Source organism: Haplochromis burtoni, unplaced genomic scaffold (genome assembly GCF_018398535.1).
Source record: "Haplochromis burtoni strain Fernald_Lab_line unplaced genomic scaffold, NCSU_Asbu1 Contig_625, whole genome shotgun sequence".
NCBI lineage: Eukaryota > Metazoa > Chordata > Actinopteri > Cichliformes > Cichlidae > Haplochromis > Haplochromis burtoni.
In genome coordinates this window covers 64,938-77,386 of record NW_024582986.1, presented here as the reverse complement: position 1 = coordinate 77,386, position 12,449 = coordinate 64,938, and the positions used below count along the sequence as shown (strand labels likewise).

Here is a 12,449-nt window from a genome sequence, read left to right as displayed (position 1 = left end):
AAAAAAAAAAAAAAAGAGAAAAGTGTACATAATCCTTTGGCACAAAGAGTAAATCAACAGTTTCACACTATATGATTGTCAAATTCAACAATGCATTTCTGAATTTTCAAAATAACTCTTAGTATTTTTTTTAGATTGACAAAATGCAACAAATGAGCAGGTGGCTCATATTGAAGAAATAATGCACTTGTTTTATCTGCCTTGCTGTGTGTCATTGTTTTTGTTGTGTGTTATTTTTTTTTAAAAAATTTAAAATTCAAGTATTAGAGAAAATAGATAAAATGTAAAAGATTGACTTCTATATTGATGCAAGCAAAAAGTATTTGACACTGTTAGTAAAATGTAAAAAGAAAACTATCAGTCATTCATTTCTTTACTCAGTATCATGTCTTTAAAGTGTTTAAATCAGATTTTGTTCTTTAGCAGTAAAATAAATGCAAGAATAATGCTAAAATATACCATGAAATAAAACAAAACAGTAAATCCTCATCAAAGCGAACAACTTTCTCAGTATAGGAATGAAAAATTAAAATGATAAAAAAAAAATAAATAGAAAATTAAAACTCCTCCAGTTTACCTCAAATATACTTCATGTTTGATGAAGTCACTTAACACACAAAAATCTGATAAATCAAACTTTCCAGCACAGATAAATGGAAATAATCTCAGACTGCAAGTCAATTTTTTTGTTTAAATGAACATATTCAAGTCACTTTTATGTAAATGAACATTTATAGTTTTTTAACATGTATGAAAAAAAATGGAAAATGTGCAGTTTTTGCACTAGTTTATCAATCCATCCTGTTGTTACTTCACCCTAAAAGATTTTACTTTAAAACAAAACACATAATCATGCAAGAATAATATATAAAATATATGAAAGCAGTCATCCTGTATAAACTCTCACAGTAAATACATGAGCAGCTCACTCATGATGTGCTTGAGTTTATTCTGCTTTGCTGTTTCATTGTTTTCACTGAGCTTAAATGTAATTTCTAATCTTTCTCATAAACGAATCAACAAAAACATCAACAAGACCATAAACAAATAAAAGAGTTCAAAGCAGTAGTATGACTTAAAGTTAACTGATAAACTAAAATCTCTCTAAAATCATCCAATTCATCTCTCAATTATCTGCTGAACGCAACCAGGTTTAATACATGTCATTAAAATCTGATAAGTCAAACTATTAAATTTAAAAAAAACCCACAAAATGTAGTAAATCTCAACTTTTACATAAATGTAAATAAAAACTTAAAGCATTTTAAAATATAAGAAAAATAAAATATATATGAAAAAGTGTAAAATGCTCAGTATACCATCCCCTTTCGTGTTTATGATCGAACTGTGCACATTCATTTACATTGGATTACAAGATTTTGCTTTTTTCTATGTGTATCAATCACCTATTGCTTTAATTTCTTATTAGATGGAGAAATATTATTCACTCCTTGCAGCATGATAATATTACTCTTCTTTTTTAAATTCAACCCATTCACAAGAGAAGTAAATCATAATGAAAAATAAAATATTAAAATGTAAATATAGTTTTTGGTTGTTGAATTGAATTTCTAAAATAATTCCAAAAAACAAATGAACAACACAACACACCGTATGATTATTACACCAATAAATGCAGAAAAAATACCTTTGTTTACTTCTTTGGATAACTAATATCTCTCTATGCACTCATTCCGTTCATCACTCATTCATCAACTCCTGTTTGGCTGTGATGGTGTATTTCCAGGTCTCAATTATCTGAGACAGCTGCACATTTTCAGGGAAGTTTTCCTTTACGTAAGTAGGGACTTCTACTTCTTTATGATCCATGTAGGCACTGACCGCCTCCTTCAGACTGTCAGAAAGAAAGAAAATATAAATTTTAATACATTACTTTTACATTTGAGCAAATAATTTTTTACTTAGCAGGAAAACAAAAAAACATTATAACAAATAAAGACATTCATACTTTTGGTATAGACAGAAAGGCCAAACGATGGGGCACTATACAGATATGAAAATGAATAAACAAGGCTTATCTGAAGACAGTAAAATATGCACAAAGTACTTGGACATTTTTAAGATTGATTGATTAACTGAAAATTAATTGGACAAACTAACATAGTTTTAAATATAAGTATTGTTTTTAATACTTAGATGAAAATATTTTGCTTCATTCAGACTAATCTATAACTGTACGCATATCTTTGCATCTCTGAGATCACTCTTATATATCCATATTTTGGCTACACAGGATCATCTGCAGTGACTTTGAGGTTTAGGATGTAAATTGTTCTTCACACCTGCTAAGTCAGGGCCAAACAAAACCCTGGCATTACCAAACAAACAATCTGATACCATACAACAGGTTTACCTCCATGATGGATTGTAGTCCTCAGTTGCCCGTAGGCGGCCCAGGCGCAACAAGAGGAACTCATGCATCTCAAGCAGCCACTGGTCCATGTTTCCTCTGGACATGAATCGTTTCAGCTCAGTCTTGTTTTCCTCAGTCAGTGGCACCTGGTACTCGGCTGGATACCCCGAAAAGGGCTCCTTTTTAACAAGACATGCAAGCATGCATTTTGTATGTATACAGTAGATGGACTGACATATCTGGTCATAATGACCAAAGTGCTAACACAGGAGCTTAGGATCAAAACTTACAATTTATGTATCCTCAGTGAAAAACCACATGTGGTGTATGAACTTGAAATTTTATTTGTATCTGAAAACAAAACATACTGCAAAACTTACCCTTTTCAGTTGCAGCATTTTTTCAGATCTGAGAGAGGACAGGACTTGCCACAGACAAACACAGTGTCTGAGTTGACATTTGCCAAAAGCCTGCAAAAAAGTGATCAACTTAAAGATCAACTTATAGATAGTTTGTTCTCTCTGGTCTTTGCTTTGTCATTAATACTGATTTTTGATATGGGAGGGTCAGAGTGAGAGAGTGTACATGTAATGACCTTCAGTATGTGCTGATTAATATTTTGGTCCATCTTTAGTATTTCCTGAAGGTAAATGACCAGTTTCATTTTGGGATCACCACCAGTCATTGAGAGATAACCCAGAAGCAGCTCCACAATCTTCAGTGCTTCACACACTTCACTGTAAGAGTCCAGCTGTCTCGACACGGAGTTCCAGATCAAACGGGACAGAGCCGTCTGATAGAGAAACAAAGCAGTGAAGTCATAAAGCACTGAAAAGTAAATCATCCCAATATAACTGTGTGATGTGTGAGTAGATCTTTTATAGATGAATGTTAGGACAATTTTTCTTATTTGCTGTGACTATTCGGCCCAAAATATTTATGCGATTTGGTGATAAACAAAACATCAATCTGCTATACCTGTAATAACCATTTACAGATTATAGATAGTAAGTCCATTTATCAAGAATATCTCCCAAACAAATATTAGCACTTTTACTGTAAACTCAATACGGGTCATATTACTTTACCTGTGCCACTTTTCCATGAACAGTTTTGAAAATGGTCTCATAGTCTCTCTCTTGCATATTGACCAGTGTGGGAATTCCCTTAATAAAACACAGGGGGTTAAGTGAAGCAGGGAAATATGTAAATATGATTTTAAACTAAGTAAGATCACGTAGAACAGATACAAGACTTGAGTCAAATGATGAAAATTTCCCACTGTAGTTAACCAACACAATAAAAACAAACTCCATAGTGCAGTGGTTTACAACTTTGCCTAACAAAAGATTCCTGGCTTTATTCTGGAAAAAGAATCCCTTGGAGGTTTTGTCAGGGAGGACTTATGATGTAAAACCCACATGTTGTAGTGTGCTGTCATAAATATGTGGAACAAACAGTAATAGCTTAGTCCTATTTGTGTTTGTACTGTATTTGCTTCTTGAGCCCTCCTGCTGTCTATTACAATAGAACTTCAACAGAAAATGAACTTCTTTGCAGTGGAGAGAAATCAAGAGTTTAAAACAACTGGAACTCTTAATTTCAGCCAAAGTTTGTGTAATTTTAGACGTGGAACACATGTTTTAACTGGCTGTGTGGACTCACTGCGCGGGTAATGAGAGGTTTTCCCTGCAGAAAGCGGGTGAGGATCTGCTGTTGGATCCTGGGCAGGTCATACTCAGATATTGTCTCGTGGCCACGTTCCAAGCTGTACTGACAGTTGGACAAAACCAGTGGAAGCAGATCCTTCTCCACATCATAGCTGATCACATGCTGCTCCATTAGCTCCATCAGACTCACTGTGTAGTCACTGCAGACACCACAATGTAGATATAAAGTTTAATCTCCCCACATGTCTTTGCTCATGTTGGTCTAGAATGCAAGAAACTATTTTGATGAAGAAAATTTTTGTTGAGAACAAAACTGAACTGTATTATATTTACAATATATCATGTATCAATAGCATCGACTCAGTAATCGGTTATGTCGCTCTGGGTATCTATGTCAAGCTCCCAGGTGAAAGAAAGGATTTTTAATACTAACACCCCTGAATGATACTCATTTGACTCATCTGTTCAGGTAGGAGGATACCTGATACAGCTTGATTAAAAAAGCTACATAACCTGCTTTAAAAAAGTACCTGCTGTCCTCTCGTGTGTGACGGTCCACTGCATTCACCAACTCATTGTGGAGAGTCACCAGATAGCTGACCAGCCCTGTGGCACACAGGCCTGGACCCTGCCGACGGGGCAGGAGGTACTGCAAGTCACTGTCCAGGTCCAAATCGCTGCTGCAAAATTCTTCTGGAATTTTTATTTCATCTATAGTTTTGAAAGGACAGATAAATAATTCCTTATTTCAAATATAACAAAAATCTACATATGTGTTTATTAACTGTTCCATTTAATCACAAGAACAAATAATAATAATAATATGTTTTCAGTAATTGGTCAGTGGTAGATCTTTTTCTATTATTTTGACCTCTATTGTTTACAAAGTCATTTAGAATTAGAATTATGTTTGCTCTCGAAGGCAACTAAAATCAATCAAGAATTCCACCGTTCCCATTTTAAACCCAGTAAGGCAAAGTCAAATCAAGCTATTTTTTTGTATAGTTGATAAAAATGTCCTGAAAAAAAATACAAAATAAAAGGAACAATAAAAGATTTAACTGCACCAACAAATTATCTTGTTGTTCAGACAAAGGGTAAAATAAGTGCTTTACTTACTGCTGGTGACAGAAACTCTTAGCTGATTCCATGTTTTCAAGAAGGTCTCAATGTGTTTTTGATACTGCTGCCCCATTTCTGAAACAACAAATTTAAAAACATTTGCATGACAAACAGAATAAAAAATATTTCAGTTGCTTTGTCTGTGTAGCAAAAGCCAACTTTAAAGGATTTTGACTGTGATTTTCACATTTATTCAGAAATAGTACTGTAGATTAATCAAGTCATTGTTCACATTTGGAGAGAGTTTAGGTCCATATAATCTGCACCTGTTTGCTGATCAATGAATTCTCTGATGGAGCCCACGATATCTTCAGTTGCATTTTGGTATTTTCTCACCAAACGTTTCTGCAGGTTTAGGATTTCTGGGAGGAATTTGATAAGCCGAAATTCTCTCTCCTGAAAAAAAACCCAAAAAAAAAAACCAATCGGCTGATAACAATGCTTCAACAGCACAGGCTGTGTATCTTTGGTTATTTTCAATTCTACCAGTGAGAATAATAACAAGCTTACTGAAACGTTTTAAAATTGCTTTTACATTTAAAATATATAAAGATAATTAGTTATAGCATGGTGGTGCACTGATATAATTGAAGGTTGTGGGAAAAGATAGACTATTCAATTCTATTCAATTTCTATTCTAGAAATGTGTGACAAAGAACATTGTACTCATCCATCTCATAATATATGAGGGCAAATTTGACATTTGGTCTAAAGGTTTTAAAAAAAGAAAACCTTGCAATTATCCATAGTGCACAGTGTTACCTCAAAGACAAAAAACAAAACAAACAAATAAAAAAAACCTCAGTCTGGTCAGTAATTCACGCATGCAATCGAGTAAATTTTTGACTGGATGGGTGAATTCTGATCAATCAAAGCTTTACATCTGTGAGACACACACCTTCTGCAGGAACCTCCAGAGCAGGGGGAGCTCCTCCTTTTGATCATTCGTCTCCATAATGTGTGTGAGGCTGAGCAACGACAGCCTCTCCCTGCAGCTCCACACTGCTGAGCTGTCGACCTCAGAGCCCTGTTGCAGTGAGGTGAGGAAGCTAAAGTCATCACCGTGGATCGTCCTTATGATGAAGTTGGAAGATACACGTGAGTCATTTCTGATGGTTCCCTTTGCCTCTTGTAGGAGTTGGTCAAGATCCTGGACACAAAATATTGGTAAAGGGTATATAAGAGGGTTTATATAGATAAGAGTGAAAAGGGGTTCATGATAAAAAGGGTAAAAACTGAGCTAACAAATTACCATCAGCTTTGGTGTCATAATATCTGTCGCCACAGTAGTCTCCCAGGTGTTTCTGGATTCTTTGGTTGTAAGATAAGGGTCGATAGTAGCTAGAAGAAAAGTCAAAAATGAGTGGCAGACTCTTTCTAAGCTTAAATGGAATCACAATTTTAATCAAGTTCTTATGAAGTACTGACTTCCATTATTTCTTCCTGTCATTCTAGATGTGACCATATTTGACACATGTTCATGTGACTAAAGATTGGATACTTACTGGAACTGGCCCGTGGTAGCTCCTGCAGTGATTTGAGCACCAAGTGAACAGATGTTACGTTGTCGTCAGCTCCTTTTCCCAGTGCCTGGGACAGATGCTCAAGATCCTTTGTTATGTGCAACCTGAGAAACAAACTGACATCCTCCACAGGTGGCTGGATTATCTGTTGGACAACCTGAACAAAGAGTGAGTGACAGCATCATTGTTAGATGTAATAAAACAAGCAACATCATTCATTGAGTTTTGTGGATTATTCATGAACAGCTTATGACTTAAGCTGCTTAGATAATGCCACTACTGTACAAAGTAACTCTCACTTCAAATACTTCATTTAAAAATGATTAGGATCCACAAAGATAGAGTAATTATATTCTGCTCACCTCAGGTTTCTCTGAGGCTCCCAGCATCATGGCCAAATGTGTAACCAACCTGACCAGAGTAAAGGGAGTCAGAGACATGTGTTTGGTGTCTAAAGCATCTGGGTTGTTTCTCCGTTCAGGGTCTCCCAGAATGTGACCGGGACGTGTTTGATCCCTAAAACAACAGATTTGTATCAGTAAGAAGAAGAGCTGGTATACTCCCAGTGCCACAGCTTTAATGGTAGAAAACACATTCACACATGCACATTTTTCTTTCTCTAAGTCCTTTCCAAGTCTAAGTCCAAATATCTGTTACTTTTCCAAGTGGAAGGTTTGACATCACTGGATAAATATACTGAAAATTTCTGCAGTTTTTTTTTTTATAAATCAGCTGAAGCTACTTTACAGAGCAATTCAATTATATCAGTCTTTGTTATCATCTAAAGACAAATGAGCAGTGCCTGAATTATCTTGTGCTTCCAATTTCTTCTTCTGATCATTTTCTTTGAGGATTTAATGAAGAGGCACAGTGTCAGTCTGTGCCTAAAAGTTGTGAACAGGAGTGTTTTTGTGGCTGGTCTCATGTATTTGTGTATTTGGAGTTTCATGGTGTTTAAATAAATCATGCAAATGTGAATTACAGTCTAGATAGATAGATAGATAGATAGATAGATAGATAGATAGATAGATAAATAGATAGATATCATTCATATATTAATTTATGAATATAAATTAACTAGGAACCAAGCTTTTAAGACCTGAGTTTCACTGCAACATTAAAGAAAGGTCTCCAAAAGTTGATTCTGTTCATCTGGATGCAGCGTCCAGATGAACAGAATCAACTTTAGGAGATTTATTTTCCTGGATGATTGAGAATGCATCAAGACATTAAAGAAAGGTGTTTAGTACATTAAATTTCTTGGAATTTAATGACACTCACTCATGCAACTGAACTTTTGTGAATCCAGGCACGACTGCGTAATGTTCTCCTCCAACTTCTTCACCACACTCCAGACATCGGCCTCTCTCTATGGGCATGCCGCACTACAGCGAAAGATGGCATAAATAGTACAATTATTAACAACATTATATTTGTAATCACTGTCATTAATATATTAACTGGAACGGAATTAAAATGGCTTACCATATCAACGCAGCATGGATGATTATTTGGACAGACTATGGGAAAAAATCACTTGAGTTATTAAAACATAATATGCAGGCAAGCTTATGCAAAGTGCTCCTAGAACCAAGTCTTGCCACATCCTTCTTGCCATCTTGGTAACACATCTGTACACTCTTATTTTGAACCATTACCACTATTAACTTAAGTTAATGGTCATCTGGACATAAAATCTGCATGCATAAAATCATGAGCTAAATCCAATAAATAAGTCTGGTGACTTTGCCCCACAATAAAATTTAAAAAGCTTTACATCCCCTATAAATGTCCTTATATTTGCTGTTGCAGAATTCTTCAAAGGATTTCAATTTAGGGCTGTTTGTGTGAAAACCTAAATTACTACAAAGGATCATTTATAATGTTTTAGTTGCATATATAAAAGGAGTAATACTTACCATACCAAGTGAGCTGGCCCTCAGAATTCATGGCTGCCTGGGCAACAGCTAAAATGTCATCAGGCATTGTGGGTATAAAAGCCCTCTGTAGGTTAAATGAAATGACAATCTAAGAAACTGCACAAAGGTAATATAAATGTAATGTTGTTAAGTTAACAAGTCCACTGAGCAGTGGGTGACATCTTTATGACTACATCCACTTTTTACATATGATGTCCTGATGTTTACCTGCATATTTTCAGGAGACAGACCAAGATGCTTGAGTGGCATTAGCAGGTGATGATTCCCAGTGAGCAGCACAGCTGCCAGATGAATGATCAGCTCAGTGATGGTGTTCTCCATGATAGCACTACCAGGCTGAACAGTGAGCGCTCCCAACCTGTTGTAAACCAAGGCTGAGGCAAATCGTCTTACTTCTGCTTGATGCAGATACGTTGAGCCCTCGATGAGGTCATCAAATTCAAGACATTGCTTTAGGGAATATAGAAGACATGTAAGAAAAACAATACAATTTAAAATTTCACCCTCAAAAACAGGAAGAATAATTGACTTAATAATTGCACTAATTTGTTAAACAGAGTGTCATATTTGATTTTATATTAGTAGATATACTAGAAAGTAGAAATGAGTGTCTGGTCATCTGATGTGATGAACGTGATTTTTAAATTTTGGGTTTATGTACAGGGAGGTCAGGAGGAGGCTCTGCTACAGTTCAGGTTGGCATTTCGGCCAGTGCTATTGTTCTCGTCAAATTTGAGATCCTTCATGCAATACTATCTGACAATAACTTCAACTTTCAGTATGGCAGTGATCTCAAACACACTGAAATACATTGGAAAGACAAACAAACAATGGAAGTTTGGACTGGTCTCCTGGGAGCCCAGACCACAAGATTATTGTAGCAGCGTGGGATCATCATGGCACAACAAAAGGCAGCCAACATCCAAAGAAAGCTTTGAATACCTTTCAAGAAACCTGGAGAACTATTCCTTAAGACTAATTAAAGACATTACAAGAAAGCTTGCTTAAGAGAGTTCCCGTGTATCTTCCAACTTCATCATAAGGACGATCCACGGTGATGACTTTAGCTTCCTCGCCCCACTGCAACATTGCTCTGAGGTCGACAGCTCAGCAGTGTGGAGCTGCAGGGAGAGGCTGTTGTTGCTCAGCCTCACACACATTATGGAGACTAATGAAAAAACAAAATTAATGTGGTGCTACTACAAGATATTTTCCTATGAACTACTGGATTTATTTATTACTATAATTTAGGTATTAAAGTGCTGCTGGTAGCTACGCGGTAGAATAAATCAGGCAGTTAATAAAAACACATTCTGCAATTGAGTGTATGTCTGTTTTCTGCGTTTCCTGTAGTTGATACAGTCTTCGTTCAGTGTGTCATCTCTCTGTTTTCGCGTCATCTGTTCAATCTCTCAGACATTTACTGAGATAAGCGACTAACATTTGGAGTTTGAGAGTCAATAAATGACTCAGTTTGTAACATGTTCTACAACATTTTGGACCCCAGGCTGAAATATGTGAATGACAGTCAGGTTAGGGTTGTTCTTTTTACTCATTCGTGTGGCTTCTCCCGTCTATCTGCACATCATAGCAGCTGCACCATAACAGGCAAAGCAAAAAAAAAAAAACTCCCACTTTTTTCAGAGACAGACTTCATAAGAAGAATGTCTCCAGGATGCTGCAAACAGCAGCCTGTGGGTAACCTGTACCAAGTTAAAAGAAGAAGCTACACAACTCACAATTTTCAGAATTGTGATATAGATGATAAGTTGTGGTTTATACTCAGTAGGACTATTCTGAGGATTTTGTGTGAGTCTTCTGATGTTCTGATTTTTGTATAGCTAATTGTAGTTTTCACTCAGAAACAGCAGTGCTTGGTGGCTTTATGAAAAGCTGGAACAAAAGAGGATCCTGTTCATCCTGTCACATTTTCACTGTAGACTGTTTCAAGATGCAGTACTAAAAATCAGATGGGGTGATGATTCCCCACTGGGAATAAAGAATAATTTAGCAGAGACAGAGTCGAGTAGAAGGGGGGTGAAGTTCCCCCCTCCACTGGCAAACTGCTCCCTGGTTTACACCCATACCAACATTATTGCTAGAGCAGCACACACCGTTTTAGAAAATATGGAAATGGTTGTTTTTGTCCCTGAGTTTGTAAATCATCATCCTTCATTTATATTTCTAAAACTTTGAGACTCAGCGTCACACTTACAGCTGAGAATAAAATCCCCAAATCCATGTTTTTCTGAATAAAATCCAATAATTCTTCTAGAGTCTCGATGCTTTATCCATTTGCTACAGATGGTAATTTTCTCATTATTCATACCTCAGGAGTAGGATGAAGACCCCTGTTTTCAGATCTGTACAGAGTTGTAACCTCTCGGAAAAGAGCCAGCAGGAGAAACACTGTCCGATTCTTTGGTGATGCCGTGCATCTCTAATGTATAAAAAATAATAATAATGAAAAGTATAAGTGTAAAATAAAAATAAAAATAAAAATGAGCATATAGAGTAAAGTACTAGTACTATTGTGAGTACTACAAAAGTACTACAAAGTATCTCAGGTCTTATAATGTAACTAGCAGTGCTGTACAAGTAATGAGAAATGTTTAAATTATTATTATTATTATTATTATTATTATTATTATTATTATTAAATGAACTTAGCACACAGATTGTGGTTTCATCAAAACAATATAATAGTAACAGGTAAGTGAAACACATGAAAGAGAATGTTTGGCGCATATTTATACCTCACAGGCGTCTTCTATCTGCTCGACATCACCGTCCACTACTGCCTTGGCAACTGCTTCTCGCACGGACTTGTACTCCTCTCCATACACAAGATACTGGTCCATCAGGCCTCCATCTTCATTCTTTTGACACCAAAATTGCAACCAGAAAAGGAAGCATGTTTAAGTACATATATTACACCCGAGATGTTCTTGTATGACGGGCCTTTCGGGACATTATTACTGAAAGCCTCTTACACACACATTACTGAAATTTTATCTTTGACACACACGATTGCAAAGCCACACCACTGACACCCTCACACACTGCACTAAAATGCTTGCTCACACTTCTTAAAACCAAAAAAATTTCAGTTGAACAGGAAGCCTTCATGTTGTGGTCTGGCCACCTCTAGACAGACCATAACACAGTAAAATCTGACTTTATAAGCTACGGTTTTGCAGCCATCACTCTGTGTCTTCACTCCCCAGGAGGCTGTGATCTTCCCTGTTTATCTTAGTTCGTTATATCTCAGGCTCTTCTTTTTTGTCTTCTTTCCCCTCAGCCCAACTTCTTCCAATGAAATGGCTGGCCTGAGTGGACGGGGGCTTTTTTTCTATTAAAAGGGTGTCATTCCTCCCTACTTGTTCTTGTTCATCAACAAGTCTGGGCTTCTGTCATTGTAGAGTTACATTGTAGAGTCTCCTTACCCAATACAGTGCCTAACTATTGATATGATCTCACACATTATAGATAAAACTGTCTGAATTAATTTAACTATACTCTAGTTTTTGGCAGTAGCTTTACCTGCTGATGTATCTCTTCAGGGAAAATCCAGAAGAACTCAGGTTTTTTCATCATTGTCTGGACATACTCCACACCCTGTGATTCGCTGAGCTTGCGGATGAGGTAAACACGATACCAGTCATTTCCACTGTCCTCACAGAGCTTTTTCACCATGTTTAGAAAATCTTCTGCTCCGTCTGGAACAATGACAAACATTGTTTTAGCTGCAAACTACTGCAAACTGTAGTAGTGCAATACAATAGGAAACGTATAGCTTACCAGGCAGTCTGTCACATAA

General features: G+C 36.4%; 1 protein-coding gene across 1 annotated transcript in view; it reads right to left on the bottom strand.

The window, feature by feature from the left end:
• Positions 1–248: 248 nt before the first annotated feature.
• Positions 249–12,449, bottom strand: part of LOC102299989 (E3 ubiquitin-protein ligase rnf213-alpha) — a gene marked incomplete in the record, with an annotated part of 62,702 nt that continues 50,501 nt past the window's right edge. The window contains 21 exon segments of the mRNA XM_042214902.1: positions 249–1,855; positions 2,375–2,553; positions 2,755–2,844; positions 2,970–3,167; positions 3,463–3,540; positions 4,040–4,244; positions 4,575–4,755; positions 5,164–5,241; positions 5,433–5,562; positions 6,065–6,316; positions 6,419–6,507; positions 6,672–6,846; positions 7,052–7,205; positions 7,971–8,074; positions 8,175–8,209; positions 8,609–8,693; positions 8,837–9,079; positions 10,959–11,069; positions 11,386–11,517; positions 12,173–12,348; positions 12,431–12,445. Coding sequence (XP_042070836.1) covers positions 1,702–1,855; positions 2,375–2,553; positions 2,755–2,844; positions 2,970–3,167; positions 3,463–3,540; positions 4,040–4,244; positions 4,575–4,755; positions 5,164–5,241; positions 5,433–5,562; positions 6,065–6,316; positions 6,419–6,507; positions 6,672–6,846; positions 7,052–7,205; positions 7,971–8,074; positions 8,175–8,209; positions 8,609–8,693; positions 8,837–9,079; positions 10,959–11,069; positions 11,386–11,517; positions 12,173–12,348; positions 12,431–12,445 — 2,864 coding nt within the window.